The 23,783-nt window shown below is 48.6% G+C and overlaps 1 protein-coding gene across 11 annotated transcripts in view; it reads left to right on the top strand.

The window, feature by feature from the left end:
* Positions 1 to 8,907: 8,907 nt before the first annotated feature.
* Positions 8,908 to 23,783, top strand: part of ZNF605 (zinc finger protein 605) — a 38,459-nt gene continuing 23,583 nt past the window's right edge. For 3 of the 11 annotated variants that reach the window (XR_010343779.1, XM_064379512.1, XM_064379515.1), the window contains exons 1-4: positions 14,031 to 15,375; positions 16,484 to 16,633; positions 18,323 to 18,445; positions 18,695 to 18,855. Coding sequence is in view for 5 of the 11 variants with exons in the window: in XM_064379512.1 (XP_064235582.1) it covers positions 18,841 to 18,855 (15 nt within the window). In the remaining 6 variants the exon portion in view is untranslated. Of the gene's footprint in view, positions 8,981 to 9,410; positions 9,673 to 14,030; positions 15,376 to 16,483; positions 16,634 to 18,322; positions 18,446 to 18,694; positions 22,042 to 23,029; positions 23,335 to 23,783 lie in introns of those variants that run through there. The other 8 variants (XR_010343780.1, XR_010343781.1, XM_064379516.1 and 5 more) reach the window with 8 other exon arrangements.

Here is a 23,783-nt window from a genome sequence, read left to right on the forward strand (position 1 = left end):
GTGGTGCTGAGCTGGTCAAGTCCCTGGTCTGCCCAGGATGATCCAGGCCGCTCAGCTCCGCGCCTCGGCGGCCACAGACCCTCACGCAGCGCGCCCGAGGCCAGACTCCGGCCCGCTGAGTCCAAGCCGGAAGCAGCCCGGCACCAGCGCACCGGGCCGAGGCCGGGAGTGCGGCGCACGCGGAAGTGCGTCATGCTCGAGGAGCCGGGACGCGCCGGCGCCGGAAAAACTACGTCTCCCACAATCCTCTGAGAAGGTTCCCCTGTCAACCGGCTGGCTTGCGGTTGCCGCGGATCCGGAGTGGGCACAGGCTGACGAGAACCGAAGGCGGGGAGGGGGCTCCGCCGGCGGCACCGGGCTCGCCCTCCCCCGGCCGCGCCAGGTTCAGCACCACCCGCGGAGCCCGGACTCCCGGTTTCCCAGGCCCTGTAGAACTGGCTCAGAGTCCGACCCCAGCAGAGACGCAGGTGTGCTGAGGTCTTGATGTCAAACACGGTAGGTTCAGAGCAGAAGGCACGGCAAGAAAGGACGCTTTGTAAAGCTGAAAGCTGCAATTCGTGAGGTTTTGTAACAATTTTGACTATCAGTACGCCAAATAATAGAGTAACCAACTTCATAAAGGAGAAACTATGGATGTTAAAGATGGATAAATAGAACCACACCAATAATGAAACTGCCTTTGCGACAAAGCCTATCAGTGAGAAAATTATAGCAGAGGGGGAGGTCTTAATCTAACCAAACCCCCGACCGCGCGCGCCTTTGGCTTTCGAGTTGCTTTGGTTATTCCTGGGCTTAGGCCAAGCTGACTTTGGAAGACATTTAGATTATAGTTTAAATGACAGCCCTTTCCCAAAACTCAACTGTCTTTGTAAAACCCATGAGACACCACCAGGCTTGGGGGAGGACAGGAGCCTGAATTCTGCTAAGGTGTACGTTGGTCACAAGATATACAACCTCCCCAATTAGTCCCACAAATAATACCGCTATTGTAGATTGGCCTTTTGAGATTTAAAAATGTGCAAAATGGCCAGGCATGGTGGCTCACGTCTGTACTAGCGCTTTGGAAGGCTGAGGTGGGTGGATCGCTTGAGCCCAGGAGCTGGAGATCAGCCTGGGCAACATGGCAAAACCTCGTCTCTACAAAACATGTCAAAAGTTAGCCGGATACGTGGCCTGCATCTGTAGTTTCAGCTACTTGGGAGGCTAAGGCAGCAGAATTGCTTGAGCCCGTGTGGTGGAGGTTGCAGTGAACCGAGATTGCACCATTGCACTCCAGCCTGGATGACAGGAGTGAAACCCTGTCTCAAAAAAAAAAAAAAAAAAAAGGGCCAAACATCTGAATAGACATTTCTCCAAAGAAGACATACAAATGGCAAACAGGCATATGAGAAGGCTCTAAACCTCATTGATCATCAGAGAAATGCAAATCAAAACTACAATGCGATTTCTTACCCCAGTAAAATGACTTTTATCCAAAAGACAAGCAATAATAAATGCTGGTGAGGATATGGAGAAAAGGGAACCCCTGTACACTCTTGGTGGGATTGTAAATTAGTGCGACCATTATGGAGAACAGTTTAGAGGTCCTCAAAAAAATAAAAAATAGAGCCAGGCTCAGTGGCTCACACCTGTAATCCCAGCACTTTGGGAGGCCAAGGTGGGTGGATCATGAAGTCAGGAGTTTGAGACCCGCCTGGCCATTATGGTGAAACCCCGTCTCTACTAAAAATACAAATATTAGCTGGGCATGGTGGCACGCACCTGTAGTCCTAGCTATTCAGGAGGCTGAGGCAGGAGAACTGCTTTAACCTGGGAGGCAGAGGTTGTAGTGAGCCGTGATCACACCACTGCACTCCAGCCTGGGCAACAGAGTGAGACTCTGTCTCAAAAAAAATCAAAAATAAATAAATAAAAATAGAGCTATCATACAATCTAGAAATCCCACTCCTAGGTATATACCCAAAAGAAAGAAAATCAGTATATCCAAGAGCTATCTGCACCCCCATGTTTATTGCAGCAGTATTCACAATAGCCAAGATTTGGAAGTAAACCGAAGTGTCAATCAACAGATTAACGAATAAAGAAAACGTTGTACGTATACACAATGGAGTACTGGGAAGGCATAAAAAAGAACGAGATCCTGTCATCTGCAACAACACGGATGGAACTGGACATCATTCTATTAAGTGAGATGAGGGAGGCACAGAAAGACACACTTCATATAGTCTCACTTCTTTGTGGGCACCAAAAATTAAAACAATTGAACTGATGGTGATAGAAAGTAGAAAGATGGCTACCAGAAGCTGGGAAGGGTAACGGGAGACTGGGGGGATGGGAATGGTCAATGGGTAGAAATACAGAAAGAATAAGACCTAGACCTAGTATTTTCTAGCACAACAGGATATAGTCAAAATAATTTAATTATACATTTAAAAATAACTAAAAGTATAATTGGATTGCTTGTAGCACAAAGGATAGCTGCTTGAGGATACCCCATTTTCCCTGATGTCATTTTTATGCATTGCATAATAATCATTTATAGAAAGTAAAAAGTTCCTCTTCAAAGTTTCCCTTCTTTTTAAAGAATAATAATAATGTTAGAAATAATAGTTTCTTTTAAAGTCTTTCTTCAAAGCCTTCTTGCTTTTTGCTAGTAACTCTTTGTTAAGTCCTGTCCTATGTAGCTGTTAAATATAAGGGAATAAGTATATTCTGTATCCTTGAACTTTAACCAAGATATTTGTGCTGGACCTGCTCACAGGCATGTAGTACATTCTGTGTCCTTGTGCTTTAACAAATACATTTGTGCTGGACATGTTTACAGGCACATCCCAGCTCGCAGCCTATGCCCCTTCCTTATTTGAAAATGTTATTACATTTCTAAGTCCTTTCACAGGCAACTTCCTCTTTTCCTTTTGTTCTCCATCACGTTTACCTATTCAGGAAAGTTTTAAGTTATCAACCAATCAGGTTTAGCTTAAGACTGTGAGGTCCAGCTCCAACCACTGGAAATAGGACACAGCAGTGAGGACCCGATGCATAAAGGATAAATATTCCTGCCTTTCCTTTGTTCAATGTGCTTTCATGGCAAGATTGCTGATGGATAGCATCCTTTCTGCAGAAAGTAAAATTGCCTTGCTGAGAGATTCTTTGTTCCAGTGCTGATTTTTCTTTGCAGCACCAAGAATCTATTTCCAACGTTGTGTTATAATATGCATTTCATATCAAAATATCTCATGTAATCCATAAATGTGTACACCTACTATATACTCACAATAATTTAAAATGTTAAAAAATGAGCCAGGTATGGTGGCATACACCTATAATCCCAGCTACTTAGGAGGCTGAGGCAGAAGGAATGCTTGATCCAGAGAGGTTGAGGCTACAGTGAGCCATGATCCCACCACTGAATTCCAGTCTGGGCAACAGAATGAAACCTGTCTCAAAAAAAGAAATTAATTAATTAAAAATTTTCCCACAGAGAAAATCTGGGAGTAGATGGCTCCACTAGTGAGTTCCATCACGTATTTAAAGAGGAAAGGATAATTCTTTAGAAATTCTTTCAGAAAATAGATGAGAGGGAATACCTTCCAAATTATTCTGTGAAACTGGTATTATTCTCATACCAGAGCCAGACAAAGACATCACAAGGGAAAAACAAATAAAACCACACACCAATATTCCTATGCTGTGTAACACCATAGACATAGACACAAAAGTTCTTAACAGGCTTGAGAAAACGTTTTTTCTCCTCAAACTGGTTTTGCAGGTGTTTACCCATATGAAAACTTACCAAATTGTTTAAATACATGCAGCTTACTCTATATCAATTATAACTCATTAAAGCTGCTTAAGAAAAATATTAGCAACCTGAATCTTTACAAACAGGATTTTATAACATGACCAAATTGAATACATACCAAGAATGTTAGATTGGTCCAACACTGAAAATCAGTATAATAAAAGACAAAAACTATATGAATATTTCAATAGATGCAGCAAAAGGCATTTAGCAAAACCAACATCTATTCATGGCAAAACTCTCTACAATCTAGGAATAGATGGGAATTTCCTCAACCTGATAATGGGCATTAAAAAAAACACTAGGCCAGGCATGGTGGCTGACTCCTGTAATCCCAGCACTTTGGGAGGCCGAGGTGGGTGGATCACAAGGTCAAGAGATCAAGACCATCCTGGTCAACATGGTGAAACCCCGTCTCTACTAAAAAGACAAAAAAATTAGCTGGGCATGTGATGCATGCCTGTAATCCCAGCTACTCAGGAGGCTGAGGCAGGAGAATTGCCTGAACCCAGGAGGCAGAGGTTGCGGTGAGCCGGGATTGCGCCATTGCACTCCAGCCTGGGAAACAAGAGTGAAACTCCGTCTCAAAAAAAAAAAAAAAAAAAATACACTGTTGGTGGGAGTGTAAATTAGTTCAACCATTATGGAAGACAATGTGGCGATTCCTCAAGGATCTAGAAACAGAAATTCAATTGGACCCAGCAATCCCATTTCTGGGTATATTCCCAAAGGATTATAAATTGTTCTCTTATAAAGACACATGCACACGTATGTTTGTTGCAGCACTGTTTACAATAGCAAAGACCTGGAACCAACCCAAATGCCCATTGATAATAGACTGGACAAATAAAATGTGGCACACATACACCATGGAATATTATGCAGCCACAAAAAATGACAAGTTTGTGTCCTTTGTAGGGACGTGGATGAATCTGAAAACCATCATTCTCAGCAAACTGACACAAGAACAGAAAACCAAACACCGCATGTTTCCAGTCATAGGCGGATGATGAACAATGAGAACACATGGGCACAGGGAGGGGACCTTCTCACACTGGGGTAGATTAGGAGGTAGGGGGCCGGGGAGGAGAGGGACAGCGGGGGGGCAGGGGGTTGGAGAGGGATAACACCAGGAGAAATGCCTGACGTAGGTGATGGGGGGACGGAGACAGTGAACCACCATGGCATATGTGTACCTATGCAACAATCCTGCAGGATGAGCACATGCACCCCAGAGCTTAAAGTACAATTTTAAAAAAAGAAAGAAATTACAAAGAGGAAATAACTATTGAAACAGAAGATAGATTTTTTAAAAATCATAAAAGACCTTTTTTGCCCAACTCTAGGCAAAAGCATCTTGAAAACCTAGATGAAATGATTAACTTCTTAGGAAAATTGAATTTCCCAAGATTTACCTCAAAAGATTCAACAGCCTACTTTTCATCAAATAAAGCTGTCAAGAACCACCCCACAAAAAAGTAACAGGTTTAGATGGTTTCACAGGAAAATTCTGCCAAACCTCAAAGACCAGATAATCCCAATGCTCATAAATTATACCAGAGAATGGAAAATAAAACTTCCGGCCGGGCACAGTGGCTCACGCTTGTAATCCCAGTACCTCGGGAGGCCAAGGCGGGTGGATCACAAGTTCAGGAGATCGAGACCATCCTGGCCAACATGGTGAAACCCTGTCTCTACTAAAAATACAAAAATTAGCTGGGCATGGTGGCACACATCTGTAATCCCAGCTACTCAGGAGACTGAGGCAGGAGAGTCACTTAAACCCAGGAGGCAGAGGTTGCAGTGAGCCGCAATCGTGCCACTGCACTCCAGCCTGGCCACAGAGCAAGACTCCATCTCAAAAAACTAAACAAAGCAAAAAAAAAACTTCCAAGTTTCTGGAATAATTATAACAATAATATGTAAACCTAAAAAGGTATCATAGAAAATAAAAACAAAAGATTGATTTCACTAGTCAACAGTGATGCAAATATCTTAAATAAGTCATAATCAGAGTCTTCAATTATTATTCTAGAATATTGCTCTCATTAATTGTCAGTTTTTGCGTTATATATTTTGATGATCAGTTATTAGATTTATAAGGTCCTATATTGAATATTAATCTACAATGTTATTCTTTGTCTTGTAATCTGTTTTGGTTTATAGGCTATTTTGTCTGATGCAAGCATCACTGCTTTCTGTGGGATATTTACATGGAATATCATTTTCAATCCTTTCACTTCCACTATCTGTGATTTTGGATGTAAAGTGAGTCTCTTGTAACAGCTTATAGTTGAACTATGTATTTTTATTCAATCTTCAAATGTAAGTCTTTTGATTGAAAAGTGTAATCATTTACATTTAAATTAACTACTAATGAGGAAGATATTTCTGTTATTTTGCTTTGTTTTTGAAGTGGCTTATAATCTTTTTTATCTCTAATTTACTGCATTGCTGTCTTCTTTTGTGTTGAGTTGACTTTTTTTTTTTATTTTTTGAGATGGAGTTTTACTCTTGTTGCCCAAGCTGGAGTGCAAGGACACAATCTTGGCTCACTGCAACCTCTACCTTCCAGGTTCAAGTGATCCTCCCTTCTCAGCCTCCTGAGTAGCTGGGATTATAGGCACTGCCACCATGCCCGGCTAATTTTTGTACTTTAATTAGTAGAGACAGGATTTCACGATGTTGGCCAGGCTGGTCTCGAACTCCTAACCTCAGGTGATCTGCCTGTCTCGTTCTCCCACAGTGCTGGGACTACAGGCATGAGCCACTGTGCCAAGCCAGAATTTACATCTTTTTACATTGTGTATCTACTAACGGATGGTTTTAGCTGCAGTTATTTTTAGTAGTTTTGTCGGCCTGGCATGGTGGTTCACACCTGTAATCCCAGCACTTTGGAAGGCCCAGGTGGGTGGATCACCTGAGATCGGGAGTTTGAGACCAGCCTGGCCAACAGAGGGAAACCTTTTCTTTTCTTTTTTTTTTTTTTTTTTTTTTGAGACGGAATTTTGCTCTTTGCTCTTGTTACCCAGACTGGAGTGCAGTGGCGCGATCTCGGCTCACCGCAACCTCCGCCTCCGGGGTTCTAGCAATTCTCCTGCCTCAGCCTCCTGAGTAGATGGGATTACAGGCACGTGCCACCATGCCCAGCTAATTTTTGTATTTTTAGTAGAGACGGGGTTTCACCTTGTTGACCAGGATGGTCTCGATCTCTTGACCTCGTGATCCATCCGCCTCGGCCTCCCAAAGTGCTGGCATTATAGGCGTGAGCCACCGCGCCTGGCCCTTTCTTTACTAAAAATACAAAAAAAAATTGGCTGGGCGTGGTGGCAGGCACCTGTAATCCCAGCTACTTGGGAGGATGAGGCAGAATTGCTTGAACCCAGGAGACAGAGGTTTCAGTGAGCTGAGATCACACCACTGCACTCCAGCCTGGGCAGTAAGAGCAAAACTCTCTCTCAAATAAACAAAATAGTTTTGTCTTTTAATCTTTATACTAGAAATATAAGTAATTTACACATCATCATTACAGCATTAGAGTATTCTGAATATGACTGTATACTTTTACTACTTTTATACTTTCATGTTTTCATGTTACTAATTAACAACTTTTCACTTCAGCTTAAAGGACACGCTTTAGCATTTCTAGTAAGGCAGGCCTAGTGGTGATGTACTCCCTCAGCTTTTGTTTGGGTAAATCTTTCTCTCTTTCATTTCTGAAGGACAGCTTTAGGGGTAAAGTATTCTTTTTTTTTTTTTTTTTTTTTTTTTTTGAGACGGAGTTTCGCTCATTACCCAGGATGGAGTGCAATGGCGCCATCTCGGCTCACGGCAACCTCCGCCTCCTGGGTTCAGGCAATTCTCCTGCCTCGGCCTCCTGAGTAGCTGGGATTACAGGCACGCGCCACTGTGCCCAGCTAATTTTTTGTATTTTTAGTAGAGACGGGGTTTCACCATGTTGACCAGGATGGTCTCGTTCTCTTGACCTCGTGATCCACCCGCCTCGGCCTCCCAAAGTGCTGGGATTACAGGCGTGAGCCACCGCGCCCGGCCCCTAGCACACTTATTCTTTAACAAGAAAGGAAACTTTAAAAAGGAACTTTTCTACTACCCACAGCACTAAGGCTCTTATTGTTGGCAAAATGTCAGGGATAACAAGAGACTTACTTTGGGTCCCTTCGTGGTCACCAGAATGTCAGCCTAAAGTAATCACAAGGGTCAGAATCAAGTTTGAAGAGAGTTTACTCAAGTATAAAGTTTCAGGATAGCTGCCTGGGAAACACAGATTTTATTTTTTGAGATAGAGTCTCACTCTGTTGCCCAGGCTGGAGTGCAACGGCGCGATCTCGGCTCACTGCAACCTCCGCCTCCCGGGTTCATGTGATTCTCCTGCCTCCATCTGCCGAGTAGCTGGGATTACAAGTGTGAGCCACTGGCCCAACCAACAAATTTTTTTAAGAGAAGGTGTCTCCCTCTGTGGCGCAGGTTGGAGTGCAGTGGTGCCATCAAAGCTCACTGCAGCCTCAACCTCCCAGGCTCAGGCGATCCTCCTGCCTCAGCCTCCAGTAGCTGGGACCAAGCCTCTGCTTTATATATCCATAAATATATTTTATTTCCCTCTAACGTCCTCATCTGGTTTATTTTCCTTCCTGTTGTTCCATACTGCTGGATTAGATGTACTAAAATTTACCTGTATTACTTACAGATACGATCAAAAATGTAAAAGAAGCCGGACGTGCCTGTAATTCCAGCATTTGGGGAGGCTGGGCCAGGAGGATCACTTGAACCCAGGAGCTGGAGACCAGTCTGAGGCTGCAATGAGTGGTGATCGCACCACTGCACTCCCTGCTGGATGACAGAGCGAGACTCTGCCTCAAAAAAAAAAAAAAAAAAGCCAGGAAAAGATGCAGCCGTTTCCTCCTGGAGGCACCTTTACGCTCTCCCATAGATACGTGGCGCCGGCAGTGCGGGCGCCATCCCAGATTTCTTTCAGTCCTCGCCAGTTAGCCGCCCAGGGGCTTTTTCAAACGGAAACCTTCAATCCGCGCCCCCGGCGGGTGCGCCGCGGGCCCCCCGGGAAGTGTAGTTCCAGCGCGAGAAGGACGCTGGGAAATGTAGTTCTGCGCGTTCACTTCCGCAGTCGGGCCGTATCCGCCTCGGCACTGCGAGGTCCGAGGGGTAAGGGACGGTGCGGCGGGGCGGGACGACGAGGCAGCGGGACCGAGGGCGGCCTCTGTGTCCGCGCCGGGGGTCGCGGTGACCCCACTGTGGACCGGCTGGCGGTGACCCCAGCGCGCAGGAGCTGGCTGACGGCCGGGGCGGGAAAGGCCCGCGGGGCGGCCTGGGCGCATGCGCGGGCGGCGGGCCTCGGGCGGGCGCCCTGGGGGCGGCGGCGGGTCCTGAATGTGGGTGGGTGCAGGGGAAGTTTGGGGTCAGCCGGGCGGTTCCGTGGGGGCTCAGGGGGGTCGCTGTAGACTCGGGGTGCGGCACGGGCGGGGCAAGGGGACGCGAAGCTGGCCTCGGCCCGAGGGGAGGGGGCTCCTGCGAGGCCGTGTGGGTTCGTCCGCAGCGATTGTGACGCTGAGCGTCGGCGCCGGCGGGATGGACGCTGCGGCTTCTGCGGGGTCTCCCTGTGGACGCGAGTGGATGGAGACAGGAGCCCCTTCTCCACCTCCCCTGCAGGAGGGACTGCCGTTCCGTGGGGTCCTTTGGGACTCGGTGTTGGGGGGCTTCAGTCCGTGGTGGTGATGATGAAGTCGCGGTTTGGGAGTGCTGGTGGTGATGGTGTCACGCGTGGGAGTCACTGGGGGCCAGTGATCAGTCGGGGCCCGTGGGGTCTGTGGTGTGACGTAGGAATGGCCGGCACCAGGGTAAGCGTTTGGGGGCCTGCGCAGGACGAGGAATAGAGGGTCCGGTGCGCACCGTTGAATGGGGGACGGTTTTATTGGCTCGTGCCCTGTGCATTGGCTTTGTTACCTGAGGGCGTTAGAACCAGGTGAGGAGGAGCTTGTCTGTGTTAGCGGCCGGGTACCGGAGATGCCTGAATGACGGGTGGGGTAGACTGCGAGGTCGGTGAGGAGGAACGCTCGTAGGGTTTGGGATGAATGCCAGGCATGCCTGCAAGCGTCCTTGATTGATGGTGCGGTGGGTGAGGGTAAGAACTTGGCGAGCCTGTGGGTGTCAGCGACAGGGAAGCCTGGGGGGCCTGATGCTTTGTTTGCCATTTGTGGTGAATGATTGTGGGGTTAGAAGTTAGTGGCCTTGGGTGGGTGTGGTGGTGCATGCCTGTAATCCCAGCTACTCAGGACGCTGAGGCAGGAGAATCGCTTGAACCTGTGAGTCTGACGTTGCAATGAGCCAAGATCACGCCACTGCACTCCAGCCTGGTGACAGACCGAAACTCTGTCTCAAAATAAAATAAAATCCTAAAGCGGTGCGCGGTGGCTCATGCCTGTAATACAAGAACTTTGGGAGCCCGAGGCAGGTGGATCTCGAGCAAGAGTTCCAGACCAACCTGACCAACATGGTGAAACCCCGTCTTTAGTAAAAATAACAAAAATTAGCCGGGCGTGGTGATGCACACCTGTAATCTCAGGTACTCAGGAGGCTAAGGCAGGAGAATTGCTTGAACCCAGAAAGTGGAGGTTGCAGTGAGCCGAGATCCTGCCACTGCACTCCAGCCTGGCGACAGACTGAGACTGTCTCAAAAAAAAAGGAAAAAAGAAGTCAATGGCCTTTGGGTATCGCGATTGGTGGTCCGGGAGCCAATAGTGTTCCAGTCTGTGCGATCAGTGGTCAGGTGTTTCTGGAGGCTGGCTATTGTGAGGCCACTAGAGTTACTGACTGGGGGCTTTGTTGGACGGTCACTGGGGAACCCATAGTGTGCGTCATTGCCGGCCCTGGAGGGGTGGCCTCTTGGGGAGAGAACTGGGTGGCCTGTGAAGTCAGTCGTGGTTCTGTGGGAGTGATGGGGCACATGGGGTCAGTGCTGGTGGAGTTTATGGGGTTCAGTGGTTGTGTGGTCTGGAGGTCTGAAGCAGACCTATTGGATTCAGTGATCTGGGGAGGTCTTGGGATTTGGAGCTGGAGAATTCTTGGGTGGTCACCCTGAGTGACCAGGGGCCTTGGGACGCTGGAGGTTAGCCAGGGCTCCAGCTGCGGATTTCACGCATTCGTGTCTGGGGCGGGGCGGTGTGAAACTCGGTAATCGAGGGGCCTGTGAGGGCTGCGTTGGTGGGTCTGGAAGCAGATCTGAATGCATGTGGCTCGTGGGTTGGCTCAGGCAAGCGTCTCGTGCGACAAGTCTTTTTGCCCTTTGGCTGCTCCTTGTAGCATGTGGCCGCTGATGAGTGACTGCTCTTTTTACATGATTATTTCCTTTTTCAAAAATTCTCAGTGACCCTGTTGGCTTTAAAGCCTTCCCCTGCTAGAATTTCCCCCTTGCTGTTGTACCTCATGGCCCTGTTCCATCCTCCCGATGACCTCTGCTCCCCCACCCAAGAGCTTTGCAGGCAGAGTGTCACTCTGTTGCCCAGGCTAGAGTGCAATGGCGGAACTCAGCTCATTGCAACCTCCGCCTCCCAGCTTCCAGCAATTCTCCTGCCTCAGCCTCCTGAGTAGCTGGGACTACAGGCAGTGACCACCATGCCGGCTAATTTTTTTGTATCAGTGGAGATGGAGTTTCACCATGTTGGCCAGGCTGGTGTCAAACTCCTGATCTCAAGTGATCCACCTGCTGCCTCGGCCTCCCAAAGTGCTGGGATTACAGGCGTGAGCCACCGCGCCCTGCCCACAGTTAAAATTTCTTCTGAGTGCTGACAGTCAGAAATCATTTGTTTGTTTGTTTGTTTTGAGACAGATTCTCACTCTGTCTCCCAGACTGAAATGCAGTGGTGCGATCTCGGCTCACTGCAACCTCCGCCTCCTGGGTTCAAGCTGGGATTACGGGTGCGTGCCACCACGCCCGGCTAATATTCTGTATTTTTAGTAGAGATGGGGTTTCACTGTGTTAGCCGGGCTGGTCTCCAGCTCCTGATCTCGTGATCTGCCCGCCTCAGCCTCCCAAAGTGCTGAGATCACAGTCGTGAGCCACCGCGCCTGCCCCAGAAATCATTTATTTACTGGGTTATCTGTTTCCCTAGAGGGAGAGACCCTGTACACCTTGTTGTCTTCCACGTGTGCTCAGAACAGTGCCTGGTGTGTAATAGGAATTCGACAAATGCTGCTTTCCTAGCGTGTAAATGAGACTGTGTATGTGATGCATGTAACGTGTGCATGTGATGTGTGTGTGAACATGTATGTGATGTATGTACGTGTGTGAAAATGTGAGGTGTATGTATGTGTGGGAATGTGTATGTGTGATGTACCTGTGTGTTTGAATTTGTGTGATGTGTGTATTAATGTGTGTGTGTATGAGTATGTATATTTGAGTTGTCTGTATGTGTGCAAGTATGTGTGATGTATATGTGTGGGTGTGTGTATGTGTGTATGAGTGAGTATATGTGTGTGATGTATGCATGAGTGTGATGTATGTGTGCATGTGTATGAGTTGTCTATGTGTGTATGAATGTGTGTATGAGTATGTATATTTGAGTGTTGTCTGTATGTGTGCAAGTATGTGTGATATATGTGTGTGGGTGTATGAGTATATGTGTGTGATGTATGCGTGAGTGTGTGATGTATGTGTGCATGTGTATGAGTGTGTTTATGTGTGTATGAGTGTATGTTTGAGTGTATGCATGTGTGATGTGTGTATCTGCAGGTCTGTGTGCAGGTCTGTGTGTGTGCATCTGTGTGTATATGTGTGTATATGTGATGTAAATGTACTTCAGTGTGTGCATGTCTGTGTGTGTGATTTACGTATGCACCAGTGTGTGTGCATGTCTGTGTGTGTGTGATTTACGTATGCACCACTGTGTGTGCATGTCTGTGTGTGTGTGATTTACGTATGCATCAGTGTGTGTGCATGTCTGTGTGTGTGTGTGATTTACGTATGCACCTGTGTGTGCATGTCTGTGTGTGAGATTTACGTATACATCAGTGTGTGTGCATGTCTGTGTGTGTGTGATTTACGTATGCATCAGTGTGTGTGCATGTCTGTGTGTGTGTGATTTACGTATGCACCAGTGTGTGTGCATGTCTGTGTGTGTGAGATTTACGTATGCATCAGTGTGTGTGCATGTCTGTGTGTGTGTGATTTACGTATGCACCAGTGTGTGTGCATGTCTGTGTGTGTGATTTACGTATGCATCAGTGTGTGTGCATGTCTGTGTGTGTGTGATTTACGTATGCATCAGTGTGTGTGCATGTCTGTGTGTGTGTGATTTACGTATGCATCAGTGTGTGTGCATGTCTGTGTGTGTGTGATTTACGTATGCACCAGTGTGTGTGCATGTCTGTGTGTGTGTGATTTACGTGTGCATCAGTGTGTGTGCATGTCTGTGTGTGTGTGATTTACGTGTGCATCAGTGTGTGTGCTTGTCTGTATGTGTGTGTGATTTACGTATGCACCAGTGTGTGTGCATGTCTGTGTGTGTGAGATTTACGTATGCACCAGTGTGTGTGCATGTCTGTGTGTGTGTGATTTACGTATGCACCAGTGTGTGTGCATGTCTGTGTGTGTGTGATTTACGTATGCATCAGTGTGTGTGCATGTCTGTGTGTGTGATTTACGTATACACCAGTGTGTGTGCATGTCTGTGTGTGTGTGTGATTTACGTATGCACCAGTGTGTGTGCATGTCTCTGTGTGTGTGATTTACGTATGCACCAGTGTGTGTGCATGTCTCTGTGTGTGTGATTTACGTATGCACCAGTGTGTGTGCATGTCTGTGTGTGTGATTTACGTATGCATCAGTGTGTGTGCATGTCTGTGTGTGTGTGATTTACGTATGCACCAGTGTGTGTGCATGTCTGTGTGTGTGTGATTTACGTGTGCACCAGTGTGTGTGCATGTCTGTGTGTGTGTGATTTACGTGTGCATCAGTGTGTGTGCATGTCTGTGTGTGTGTGATTTACGTATGTACCAGTGTGTGTGCATGTCTGTGTGTGTGTGATTTACGTATGCCAGTGTGTGTGCATGTCTGTATGTGTGTGATTTACGTATGCACCAGTGTGTGTGCATGTCTGTGTGTGTGTGATTTACGTATGCACCAGTGTGTGTGCATGTCTGTGTGTGTGTGATTTACGTATACACCAGTGTGTGTGCATGTCTGTGTGTGTGTGTGATTTACGTATGCATCAGTGTGTGTGCATGTCTGTGTGTGTGTGATTTACGTATGCACCAGTGTGTGTGCATGTCTGTGTGTGTGTGATTTACGTATGCATCAGTGTGTGTGCATGTCTGTGTGTGTGTGATTTACGTATGCATCAGTGTGTGTGCATGTCTGTGTGTGTGTGATTTACGTATGCATCAGTGTGTGTGCATGTCTGTGTGTGTGATTTACGTATGCATCAGTGTGTGCATGTCTGTGTGTGTGTGTGATTTACGTATGCATCAGTGTGTGTGCATGTCTATGAGGGTGTATGTGTGTGATGTACTTAACCGTATGAGTGTGTGTACATGTTTAAGTGTGAGTCTGATGCATGTATCAGTGTGTGTGTCTGAGTATGTACGTGTGTGTATGTGTGATGTACATGTCTGTGTGCATGTCTGTACATGTATGTACGTGTGTAACTGCATCTGTGAGTGTATGTATGCATCTGTGTGTGTCTGTGAGTGTGTGTGGAGTGAGAGAGGTTTAGTGTGATTGTGAGAGCGGAGGGGGTGAGTACTCAGGGTGCAGAACAGGGAGGCCAGGGTGGCTGCTTTTGGACCTCAGGACGACAGGCACGTTCCCTTTGCCAGAGAAGCAGCTAGAGCAGGTCCCGTCTGCATTAACTCAGAAAGGTTCCGAGCTAATTAGAAGCTTCCGGGCAGGTGGACCTTGATCTCAGGAACCCCAGGTTTGGATGCCAGTAACTGTAGGGTCTCTTTTTAGTCAGGGCTCCTGTCTGGGCTTCCTAAACTGTGGAGCCCCAGCCTCTGCCACAAGCCTGAAGGAGCTCTGGACGTCGCAGGAGGAGCTGTCTTTGGATGCTCCTCTCTGAGCTATTCCAGGATGTTTTTTCTTGAGAAATCTGCCTCGAGCCGCAGACCCTTCACGCTGTGGACTGGAAGAGTTTGCTCGGAGCCTCGGGCCTCTATGTCTACTTCCTGTGAATGGGCGAAGCCCACACCATGCTTCTCCTTTTCCAATTTCTAGGAATTGCTCCTGCCTCAGTGTCCTTCCTCTGCCATCCACCATGGTTTTGGGTCAGAATCCAGAGTTGAGTCAGTCTTTCCAGAGTGACTGTGGTTAACTGTCTTTGCAGACATTGTGACTTGTCTCCCTGGCCTGAGCCTTACGTTGATTCTCTTAATGACAAAGAGATGTTAAGAACACGGGATCCTGTGCCAGGCACGAACTACACTGGTCTCCACTTCCTGCTCCCTGCAGGTGTGGGTGCTGCTGGCTGTGCACCGTGGGGTTCCTGAGCGCAGGGTCACCTGGGGACAGTGCTTGGCTGTTCTCTGACCCTCAGCCTACATCTGGGGTAAGTGGGAGGCTATGCACAGGGGTGGTGTCTGACCCTGCTCTTTTTCTTCAGTTGTCCTGGGGCAAAAGCCGGCAGTTTGCTGATATCCAGGCCTAACTTTCTTCCCTGACTTGAGGCAGGGGGGTGGAGACTTCAGTCAGAGCTTACTCTGTGTGGGACAGTGAAGACAAAGGCAAGAAACGGGCTCTTGCTGTAGATCTTCTCACTCAGTTTACTCACCTTCTGGAAACCTGGCCTGGTGCTGCACGTTGTCTTCCTGGCTAGCCTGTCGGCCCCTTGCCTGTTGTGGGGCCTTGCGTGTGCTTGGGAGCCGCCTGCTTCAGACCTCGGAGCCTTGGAGCTGCCCAGCAGCCATTCCCGGGCCACGTGCCCTCACTCCGCAGGTGTAGACGGCAAGTGCTGGACAAATTTTGCTTGGCAGGATTGTTACGTAAGGTAGAATTTCTGTCCCTCTTGTCCCCAAGTTTACAGAAACTTTTTTTTTTTTTTGAGAGAGTCTCGCTTTGTCGTCCAGGCTGGAGTGCAGTGACGCAATCTCGGCTCACTGCAACCTCCGCTTCCCGGGTTCAAGTGATTTTCCTGCCTTGGCCTCCTGAGTAGCTGGGATTACAGGTGGACACTGCCACGCCCAGCTAATTTTTATATTATTATTATTATTTTTAGATAGAGTCTTGCTCTCTCTCCCAGGCTAGAGTGTAATGGCGCAATCTCAGCTCACTGCAACCTCTGCCTCCTGGGTTCAAGTGATTATCCTGCCTCAGCCTCCCGAGTACTTGGGATTACAGGCGCCCACCACCAAGCCCGCCTAAGTTTTGTATTTTTTAGTAGAGATGGGGTTTTGCCACGTTGGCCAGGCTGTCTCGAACTCCTGACCTCAGGTGATCCACTCGCCTTGGCCTCCGAAAGTGCTGGGATTACAAGCGTGAGCCACACGCGCAGCCATTTTCGTATTAGTAGAGACGGGGTTTCACCATATTGATCAGACTAGTCTCGGACACCTGACCTCGTGATCCACCCACCTTGGCCTCCCAGAGTGCTGCGAATATAGGTGTGAGCCACCGCGCCTGGCCTGCAGGTAACTTTTTTTTTGTACATTTCCTTTCAGATTCATTCTTAAGAAGGAAAGAACATCCCTGTGCAACTGTGTGTCCTTGAAGTCTTTGGCTCTGATTCCATGTCTGGCAAACTGTACGTGGCCTGGCTCGTGGGCAGTGAAGAAGTTTGAGGTGTAAGCATTCATGTGCACCGGGATGTGGCACGTTTGAGTTTATGATGCTGATTTGAAACCTCCGTCAGTCTTTTCCATCTTCTGCTGAGATGAGATGATACCTTTTGTGCAGTTTGTGGTCTTTGAAAAAGTTTTTAAAATGATGGTTGTACTTTTCAGCTAAAATAATGGTTATACTTAGTTATCTGATTATTTGGACTGTTGGGGAAATAAATCCAAAATCTGGCAACCCAGAAGACCTCTCCACAAAAGCTGAAAATGAAGCAAAACAGTTTTATTATTGAATAAAAATTAAACCAGGCCAGACACCGTGGCTCACACCTATAGTCCCAACTTTGGGAGGCCAAGGCCAGTGGATCACTTGAGCCCAGGAGTTCAAGTCCAGCCTGGGCAACATGGCAAAACCCCATCTCTACAAAAAATACAAAAATTAGCTGGGTAAGGTGGCGCACACCTGTAGTCCCAGCTACTCAGGAGGCTGAGGTGGGAGAATCACCTGAGCCCAGGAAGGTCGAGGCTGCAGTGAGCCAAGATCATGCCACTGTACTCCAGCCTGGGTGACAGAGTAAGACCCTGTCTCAAAAAAAAAAAAAAAATGTAATCCCAGCACTTTGGGAGACCGAGGCGGGTGGATCATGAGGTCAAGAGATCGAGACCATCCTGGTCAACATGGTGAAACCCTGTCTCTACTAAAAATACAAGAAATTAGCTGGGCGTGGTGGTGCATGCCTGTAATCCCAGCTACGCAGGAGGCTGAGGCAGGAGAATTGCCTGAACCCAGGAGGCGGAGGTTGCAGTGAGCCGAGATCGCGCCATTGCACTCCAGCCTGAGTAACAAGAGCGAAACTCCGTCTCAAAAAAAAAAAAAAAAAAAAAGCTGGGGTACGAATCTCTTTCTCATTTTCGCATGAAGGAAAATTAGGGTTTTTTTCCTCCTTTTAAATCTAGATTTGCCCTCACAGGCCTGTGAGCTCTCATTCCCCTCTCAATGTCAGCTGCTCTCCCACAGTCTGGAAATGGGCATTAGGGAAGGGCTAAAGGCCAGGCTTTAGTCTCCGAAGCCTCTGATGAGTTGAAGCAGAGTGGCGTTCAGGGGCCCAGGGCTGAGGGAGACCTAGGAATCGTGCCCCACTTACGGCTGTGAGCTGCCTCCTGGCAGCTCATGAGTTGCCACTCCCGCAACTCCCCGTCCTGGGATGCTGGAGGTAGGAGGTCAGAAAATACCCGGAGACGGCTGCAGCCCTTACTGCCTCCATGATTCCACTTCTGCAGGGATTGGGCTCTGCCTCAGGTACCCCTTGGACACCTATGGCCTGGGCTGTTACTGCTGATTTCTGAAGGAAAGTGCAGGCGGAATCTGTCCCAGTGTGAGCTGAGGAAGAGGCAGCGTGAGACGCTCCCAGCCTTCAGTCTTGCTGCCTCTCTGGCTCCCGTCTGCTGTAGGCCGCAGCCAGGCCCTGCTCGGCCTCAAACCCGCGCGTGAACTCCACCCCAGCTCGCGTCTGCCCGGAGTGCCTCTTTTCCTTTTTCTTGTTTTACTCTTAAATTAGTCCTCTGATCCACGTTGTCCTTTTGTTCCTGGGCTGATTTGGGGGTAGAGAGCCAGAACCCCAGGCTGGTTCACCATCTCCATCTAAAGGCCATTTTCTGTTTACCCTCCTGCCTAGAAATAAGTTGCGTTTTACTCTAGCACGTAACACAAATAATTTGATTTAGGTGCCTCCAGGAAATACTGCTGCGGAATGAATGAGCGCCCATTCATCTCCAGAGCTTCACGATGTGTGTGCTGAGCAGTTTGGTGTAGCGGTGCTCCTCGGGGTGTTTGCTTGAGCCAGCCAGGTGAGTGGTTTCAACCCGGCATTTTTGAGTGGGACCCAGGGCTGTTCAGTTCAGTGTGTGGTGCAGACCTGGCCTAGATGCTGGGCAGACCCAATTGAGACCCACACTGTTTCTTACCTGCTAGCCCTGATGTGAATCTACCCAACATCTAGTTTGAGGCTTTAAACAGTCTGAGCTCCTAGCAAGAGAAAACCAAGATTTAGGTTCCCAAATTAATTAGATCATCTAAAATATCCACTGCATTCATAGGCACTAGCCCTCATGTGAGATAAGAAAGAAGAGGCTACGAGACCAAGGATGGATTCTCAGTTTACAGACCACTGACCCGAGGCCACTCCCGGGTGTGAGGACTAAGAGAAGTCACAGAACAGCAGATTTCCCAAGAGCAGCAGAAAATGATCCAGTCACAGGTGAGCTACTTGTTTATCCTGTTTCGTGGCTGTGATGAGGCTTACAGAAATCTCTGCAACAAACAGGGCGTCTAAATACATTTAAATAAGAGAAAATGTAAACTTGGAAAGACAATGTCAAAAGAAGCACGAAGTAGATTATAGAATCATGCAAAAGTCTCACCTGGGCACAGTGGCTCACGCCCGTAATCCCAGCCCAGAAGGCCGAGGCAAGCGGATCACTCACTTAAGGCCAGGAGTTCAAGACCAGCCTGGCCAACATGGCGAAACCTCATCTCTACTAAAAATACAAAAATTAGCTGGGCGTGGTGGCCCATACTAGTAATCCCAGCTACTTGGGTGGCTGAGGCATGACAATCACTTGAACCCAGGGGGTGGAGGTTGCAGTGAGCTGAGATCACATCAGTGCACTCCAGCCAGGGTGTCAGAGTGAGACTCTGTCTCAAAAAATAAAAAAATTATATGAAAGTCTTAAAGTTGGAACAGATAACTAAGAAATAGGACCCTTCCTTGTTACAGAGTTGAACTGCAGGCTTTTCTCAAGTTATTCCCAGAAGCCATAACAGAGAGGGAAGTGGGAATGGTTAACATGGTTTCCTCTGTCAAAGGGAAAAAGCAGACCAGTTAACTCCGGAGAAGCAAGTATTTCCTGATAATTACACATAAAGAAAATGTTTTGATGATTGTTTATATAGATGGCATACTCATAAGATCCTAAATAGCAGCTTGTAATAAATGTGTTTCCTAAAACTATTTCTTGAAGCTCCTCAATGTCAGCTAAAGGCATGAATCCAAAGAATTCAGGACACAGTTTCTTTGAGAACTGAGACGGGGTCTTGAGTGCACATCCCACCTAGATTCCAGTTTTGGGAAAGAAACTTAAATCATCTGGCAGAATTGATCATTACAAAACCTTCAAATGGCCCCATAAATATTCTCTCCACTGGAATTTTGACGTGTTTTAGGTAGGAATGCTGCTTCTGTTGGCAAAGACATGGCGTGCAAGGATCCGCATTCAGCTGTTTCTAGACTTCGTTGACTCAAGAAACAGACTGCTGTCTCCTCACCTTTCGGAGATTCTTACCACCTAGCTAGCCTCTCCCCTCTCACCGTTTCCCTACCTTCTTTCCTTTCTTCCTGATATTTTCTTTTTTTTTGATGTTCAGTCCTACGCCAGGAGCTGGGCTGGAGTAAGAGAGGGTGCTGAGCCTCTGGATGTTAAGAGCCAGTTAACGTAGCCGAAGTGAAAGTCACAGTGGAACCTTAATCACTTTACTGGGATGGTGGAAGCATGAGCCTAGAGCCAGGGAAAGTGCTGACTCCCTCGCTCCACTTCCCCCATCTTGAATCGGAAGGGTCGTGAATTAGACCCTGACCTGTAGCCCAGTGTTGTTCTCTTTTTTATATCTCAGTTCTGTCATTACTGGGGTGGTGGGCAGTAACACGCCTGCAGGTCTAGCTGGCTCCTTTAACTCAGTGGCCTTAGCTGCAGCATCTGCACACTGGTCAAGGCATTACCAGAAAGGGTCCCGATCCAGACCCCAGGGAGGGCTCTTGGGTCTCACGCAAGACAGAATTCAGGGTGAGTCCATATAGTAAGGTGAAAGCGAGTTTATTAAGACGGTGAAGGAATGAAGAATGGCTGCTCCCTAGGCAGAGCGGGGCATTTCCCAAAGGAGGAGGAGGACCGCGCCCACCCTAGGTGCAACGCCTGTGTGTATGTAGGACAACAGTGATCACAGGGAGATGTGCTCAGCTACAAGGGTTTGTGATAAAGGGTTAATATTCTCAATTACTGTATTCTGTAAGAATCAATATTACTATTTTTAAAGGAAAACTAGGAATGCTTTTGTTCCCTGGACATGCGGCTGTCAGGACATTCCTGGGCATGAGTCTGTTTAGTAAACATGATTCGTCTGTTCCTTTAACCGTAAGTATCTGGAGGCCCGGGATGCCTCACCTGGGAATGCAGCCCAGCAAGTCGCAGCCTCCTTTTTCTCGCCCTCACTCAGGATGGAGTCGCTTTGGTTGGAATGTCTCTGGCAAAGGGCCAGGCGCATCAGCGCAGATGTCAGGATCATCTCTTTGTCCTCAGCTGAGGGAGTCCTGAACAAAAGGCTCCGGCAGTTTTCTTGGACCCTGGGGTGGGGCCGGGGGTGGGGCCGGGAGTAGAGAAGCACCGGGTACTGAGTGAGAGTGGGGAAAGGTGTCCTCAGGGTTCCTCCCCACCCCGACAGGGAGGTCTTGCATAAGCGCCTGAGAGGCCTCAGGAGGCTCGGCGTGCAGGTGCCTCGGTAAGAAGGGCAAGCGTGTGAGATCCCCACCCTCGACCGCAGCTTCCCGTAGAGACCAGAGCGCACTGGCCGTGCGCCAGGTCTGTGGTGAGGGCAGCTTTCCCCAGAGGCCCGCCAGGTGAAGCCTGGGTAACTGCCTCTGCTTGCACCTGAACGTGCACTACAGGCTTTTAACCGGGAGCTGAACTCCTTGACTCTACACCTTGATTTTTTAGGACCTAAGTGTGAAACAGGCTACCTCATCATAGACCCTAATAGGTCAGACTTTGAGGGGCCGTGACAATAACCAGGTAAATCGTCTGAGGCAGCAGCAGACCGTGGCCGTGATGAAGCCACACCAAGAAGGACGGTCGGGCCTGGAGGACCGAACATGGTCTCAGCAGTCACCTCGGCCATCGCCATGCCAGGAAAGACGCCTTACAGCCCACTGGAGAGCCAGAAGGATCTGTGTGACTCTTCTTCACCTGGCCTGCGGCATCAATCAAGCATGGCAGAGCTCTGGCCAGAAAGCAGAACGTGACCCGAGTGTCTCCTAGGCTGAGACAGTGTCGTAAGTGCAGTCCCAGCGAGCGTGCGAGGTCCCCTGGAAACAAAGACTTCACAGAGTTAGGCACCGCAGCAGCGCGCACCTCAGGTGTTAGGTTCACGGCTCCACGGTGGCTTCCCGTCGTAGGGTCTCTGTCCAGTGGATAACTGGGTTCAGACCTTGGCTTCGGAGGCCCTGCCTGGGCAGTGAGTTTTGTCGATCTGTGACATTAGTCTGTTAGTCCACACCTTATCAGAGCGCGGGACGTCTCTGGAGGAGTCTGCGCAGGAGCTCAGGAGCAGAGGCAGTCCAGCGTCTCTGCCCATCAGCAGTGAGGAAGCCGAGGTGTGCGCCCCGCAGCCACAGGTGCATGGAAAGGCAGCGGGGGGAGTTCTTGGTTTTGGTTTTTTAGGAGTGGAAAGCTTTTAGGAGCAGGTCTGAAAAATAAAGATCGTTGTTATTTTTCCCCTTTCCTGAGCCTCCCCAGGTGCCAGTTTTGTTCTGTTTTTCTGTTACCGGTGTGTCCCATATAGTAATCAAAACTTAAGGACAAAATTTCCCGTCTTCATCCATACCCACTGTGTGCAAAGGTTGTATGCAAGAGAGACAAAATTTTTTTTTTTTTTTTTTTTTTGAGACGGAGTTTCGCTCTTGTTACCCAGGCTGGAGTGCAATGGCGCGATCTCGGCTCACCGCAACTTCCGCCTCCTGGGTTCAGGCAATTCTCCTGCCTCAGCCTCCTGAGTAGCTGGGATTACAGGCACGTGCTACTATGCCCAGCTAATTTTTTGTATTTTTAGTAGAGACGGGGTTTCACCATTTTGACCAGGATGGTCTTGATCTCTTGACCTCGTGATCCACCCGCCTCGGCCTCCCAAAGTGCTGGGATTACAGGCGTGAGCCGCCGTGCCTGGCCAAGAGAGACAAAATATTTTTATGTAACTTAACCAAAAAGATGTATCCTGTTTAAGAATTGGTGAGCACAAAATCCTGAACTTTTAAAAGGTTTAAAAATGGGTTTCCATAATCTCGGTCTATTTGAGTCTTCGGAAAGGGGAGGAGAGGGCCTTGCACCGTGGCCCGTGGAGTGTGAGGCGCCAGTAACTGTAGAAGAAGGGTGCGCGGTGCAAGGCAGGCTGGGGGCACCGTGGGAAGTGCCCTTCAGGAACGGCTGCGTGAGGCCCGAGGCCACTTGCCTGAGCTGCGCAGTCCAGGATGCGGTTGTCTCGTCTCCTCCCAGCAGCCACGAAAGCTGTCCGTTAAAACAGTCACCCTGTGGCTTGTGGGCGATACGGTTCCTCAGACACCGCATGATCGGCCCATTGATGTGTAGCTTGGGCTGGGCTGTTCTCAGATGCCGTGTGCTCAGGAAGCCTGAACGGGAAGCGGGTCTGCCCTCGTCGGACCGGATACTGTGCCCAAGTCAGTGGAGTGTGTGGGGCTGCCTGGGCCAAACCACAGGAAACAGCGAAACAGCTCGACCTGCCAAGAATGTCATGGCCTGTGGACCTGGGATCTGCCCTTGACTGCGGTCCGGAAAGCGGGACGGCATTTCCTGCGCCGTTTCACCATCTTCCGAGAGCAGAGGCGGCACGGGCGGAGGCTCGGCCTAGGCCACGCTGCACCTCCGTGGGACGTTTCCTGTGGCTCCAGGAGGTGGTCAGTTCCATCTCTACTTGCTCTGGAGTGGAGGACAGTTTAGTCTACATTTAGCAAGGCAGTCAGTTGGTCGTGTTTCCCAGGTCAGCACTGGAGTCTTTTTGGTGAGCACCCATATGGTAAAATACTTGTTAGGAGCAGAACTGATTTTTATCTAAATGTCTTGTCCTCAGGAATAGAAAACCAAATGTTCTCTGTTCTTATTTATAAGTAGGGGCAAAACATTGTGTACACATGGACACAAAGATGGGAACAGCGGTCACTGGGGACCTCAGACGTGGGGAGGGAGAAGGCAGGAAGGGCTGAGAAAGTGCCTGTTGGGTTCTGTGCTCACCATCTGGGTGACAGGCTCAGTCACACCCCAACCTCAGCATTAGGCAGTACACCCACGGAAAAAGCCTGCACATGTACCTGTGACTCATTAAAATAAAGGAAAAGCTGAAGCTATT

This window comes from Aotus nancymaae, unplaced genomic scaffold (assembly GCF_030222135.1).
Source record: "Aotus nancymaae isolate 86718 unplaced genomic scaffold, 86718_ANA_hifiasm-v0.15.2.pri h1tg000021l, whole genome shotgun sequence".
NCBI lineage: Eukaryota > Metazoa > Chordata > Mammalia > Primates > Aotidae > Aotus > Aotus nancymaae.